We start from the raw sequence: 3,815 nt of genomic DNA on the forward strand, positions 1-3,815 counted from the left end.
GCAGCTGAGAAGGGATGAGGCAGCACCACTCAAGCTGCTTTTTTTCAGGTTTGAGAAAGACCCAGAGGGATCACCCACCCTTAGCTGGAAAAGGCAGAGTGGCCCCAAGCCCTCCCACCAGCACAGCAGAAACTTTTTGAGCACGTGGCTGTTTGGAATTTTTTTAATAAAATGGATTTTTTTTTCAAATATTTGTAACTGAAAAAATAATTCAATTTAAAGATCCATTCTCTCCCCTGTTAACGTGTCTCCTTTATCCTTTTCCAGTTGAATACTCGCTCTGGATCTGATGCCCCAGCACCATCAGCCTCTGATGGTGCTGACCACCCCTCGCCGGTTGCTGCATAGTGGAAGGGAGAGTGCGTGCTAGTCAAATACACATTACAAACGAGTAGTGGTTACAGCAGAAAGATTCAGGATTACATTCAAGGTAGAGGCAGAACATCAGACTTCATTTTTCCCAATGGTTGCAAAAAATGTATGTCCAGGGGAATACCTCTCTGACAAAGAACTATTGAACTATTATTCAAACAAATAATAGTAAGAAAGCAGAGAACTGGGCTAGCCTGCTCCGGGCACTGCTTGAGGAAAAGACTTTCTAGCATTTCCTGGGATGAGGCACCATCTTCCCCTCTGCCTGCAGGCCCAGGGCTGTCACTCGCTCTCCTGGAAGCAGCCCTGTGTGCAGAGGGCTCTGGCAGGTTTGCTGGGTTCCTCAGGAGATGAGGCTCTTGGTTCTGTATCATTTGGGCTCCTTGAGGTCCTTCAGCCCATCAGCCAATGTTGGGCAAAGTCAGGGTCACTAAATTCCTAACACCTGATGGTGGATGGGCCCCTCAGTTCAGGAAGGACATTGAGGTGCTGGAGCAGGTCCAGAGAAGAGCAATGAGGCTGGTGAAGGGACTGGAGCACAAGTGCCATGAGGAGAGGCTGGGTGAGCTGGGGCTGTTTAGCCTGGAGAAGAGGAGGCTCAGGGGAGACCTTATCACCCTCTACAACTCCCTGACAGGAGGTTGGAGTCAGGTGGGGGTTGGTCTCTTCTCCCAGCCAACCAGCAGGACAAGAGGGCACAGACTCAAGCTCTGCCAGGGGCGGTTTAGGTTGGATATTAGGAAGAGATTTTTTACAGAGAGAGTAGTCAGGCATTGGAATGGGCTGCCTGGGGAGGGGGTGGATTCACCATCCCTGGAGGTTTTCAAGATGAGACTGGATGTGGCACTTAGTGCCATGGTCTAGTAACCACAGTAGGGTTGGACTTGATGATCTTTGAGGTCTCTTCCAACCAGGCTGATTCTATGATTCTATGGGTAAAGGTGAAAGGGAGCAGCTGTGAGCTCAGCCTTTCACCAGCAACCCCAGGGAAGGGCTGAATCTGTAACAGGCATTGGCATCTCTCAGCCAACCACACTGGGGTACCCAGCCCAGGATGAGGAACCAGGGCTGGGGCAGGGCAGGACTGTGGCTGGAGTGCTCTCACCTTCATCTAGGAGCTCACTGCACTTCGATAATTTCATTCTTTATTTACTCATTGCAGCTTTGTAATTGTTTGTACAAAAGAAACCACAGGGCTGTTTTTGTGGGGAACTACTGCTCACTGTGGGCTAAGAACCTGATTTTGCAGCCCCACTTTTTCCCCTTAGCATTTCAGAGAGTCTCCCTAAGAAAAAGCCCTTGCCTCCTGCACCCACCTGGTCCCACGGCTGGGCAGATGCCCTGGGGGAGCTCTGTAAGGCGATTGCTAATGTACTCACTGCTCCCAGGGAGCAGCAGGGCTGCACCAGGAGAGAAATTTAGGGAGAGCTCAGGGCAGGCAAGGACGTGTCCACCAGTCTCCATTATTCTGATTTTTAGGATGTGACACTGTAGCTTGGGCAACAGAAAGCCTGCAGGGAAGAAGGGGGAGAAGGGTAGTGTCCTCTCCAACCCGGACACTGAGGGAGGCAGATAAGAGACTCTGACTTGCTTACAACTCGGGGGTGAGGAGAGAAGGGGGCAGAAAGGAAGGAAGCTGCCAGCAGGCTCCCCCTGCAAATGATTAAGAAAGTGGCTCCCCATGCAGTTATCAAGCAAATAGGGCTCAGGAAAGCAGGAGTTTCTCCCAGCTGCAAACACGCAGGACCCCAGCCATGTGCCAGTGTAGTGGCTGAGGAAGAGCACATTGTGCAGGGCTGACATTCACCTGCTCCACCATGGAGCAGAGGTAGCAGCACCGCTGTGGCCTGGCCTCCCCCGAGAAGAGGACCAGGTACCAAAGGTGCAGGTGGGGACAGCAATCTCAAGGATACAGAGAAAGATGGCAGTTGATCCTTCCACTGCCTGAGCAGCTTCCCCCACCTCACTCAGCCCAAGGTCGGGGCCAAAGCAGGGACAGCTGTGCAGTGAGGTGGCTGTGTGGGCCCAGCTAAGCCATATCCCACCTGCTCAATATGGCTGTGAGTTACTGCTAACACAGGAATTTAAAAGTAACTTGAGGAACAGCACAAGAGTGAGCCACAGGCCTGGGTTTCCAGTGCAGAACCCTGCACAAGGAATGGCATCATGGCTCTGGGGGCTTGGGGTGCTTGTCCACCCACTCAGTCAGCAGCTACCCCGAGGCACCAGCCTGGGGCCCCAGAGGGACACAGGGCAGCAGTGCACAGTAAGCAGCTGTTTTCTTTTGCCTTTTTACCCCATGGGACCAGAGGGAAGGAAGAGCAGAGGTCAGCTGCCCATTACTTGCTTTCAGGCTCCTGCTTCTCACCCTCACTACTACTAGTACTACTACTGAGCGTCCAGGACCTGTGCTGTGCCACACAACACTCCTTTTGCAGTGCCACTTCCTCTTCCTCCCCTACTGGGTCTGACATCCATCTCCACTGCTGCTTTCCACTGGGGCACCTGCTGAAGCAAGGCACCAGCACAGCTGAAGGCAGGAGACATTGCACATGGCCCCCAGTGATATGTTGCTTATTGCCAGCTGTGCCACTCACCTGCTCCCTCGGACACACAGGTGCTGTCTTGTCCCTGGCCCCTGCCACAGGCTCACCTGGGGGTGTCACAAGTGCTGTGGAAGCTGGGGGCAGTGGGGTGGGTGTGCCTGACAGCTAGCAGTTTTAACCTACAAGGACCTGATTTTAGCACCTTAAAAATCTCTTTTGCAGCCAAAAGCGAGTGAAGCAAGCAGGCAGGCAGCCCTCTGCCAAGCTCAGCAATATTTGGGAAACCAGCTTAGACATTACCAGGTTGGTGGGGAACCCTTGTTCCCTTTGGCTACATTTGGAACAGGTGCCTGTTCTGCCCAGCTCCTCACAGCCCTTGTGGCAGATCAGACCCTCCCCTGACAGACGCAGGTGGTGCAGAGGGCAGTGGCTGGCCCCAGCCAGCCCCTCCTGCCTTTGTGTCCTGCTCCGGAGGTAGAATTCCCTTCCACAACCATTAGCCCAGCAGTGCTGGGGCAGCACGACCCCTTTATCTGCCAATCCCAGTAAGGCGCAGGGTGCTGCTCCTGGAGACAGCTCGGGCCCAGTCACGCTCTGTCCCAGCTGAGGGAGCTCAGGCCTGGCTGCAATGCCCGGAGGGAAAGGAGCTGCTGGCTCTGCTCACACCCTGGGGGAGGGGACAGGAGGCCACCAGCCCCACAGCTCCTGCTGCCTCCTCTTCCCCCGCCAGCAGCTGTTCTCCCTGGCCCGGCCCACTGCCGGCTTCGTGCAGGAAGGACACTGTCAGGGGACGAGTACAAATACTAGGAGTTTGTTTCTTTTTTCTTTTTTTTGGTTGACTGGCCTCTTCCCCCTGCATGCCCATGCCCTCCCACTCCCATTACCTTCAGTCTCTGC

General features: G+C 54.1%; 1 protein-coding gene across 1 annotated transcript in view; it reads right to left on the reverse strand.

Moving 5' to 3' along the window:
- Positions 1–239: 239 nt before the first annotated feature.
- Positions 240–3,815, reverse strand: part of MKL1 (megakaryoblastic leukemia (translocation) 1) — an 82,738-nt gene continuing 79,162 nt past the window's right edge. The window contains exon 17 of the mRNA XM_009077346.1: positions 240–366. Within this exon, the coding sequence (XP_009075594.1) occupies positions 240–366 (127 nt within the window). The remainder of the gene's footprint in view (positions 367–3,815) is intronic.

Source organism: Acanthisitta chloris, unplaced genomic scaffold, assembly GCF_000695815.1.
Source record: "Acanthisitta chloris isolate BGI_N310 unplaced genomic scaffold, ASM69581v1 scaffold2846, whole genome shotgun sequence".
NCBI classification, from domain to species: Eukaryota; Metazoa; Chordata; class Aves; order Passeriformes; family Acanthisittidae; genus Acanthisitta; species Acanthisitta chloris.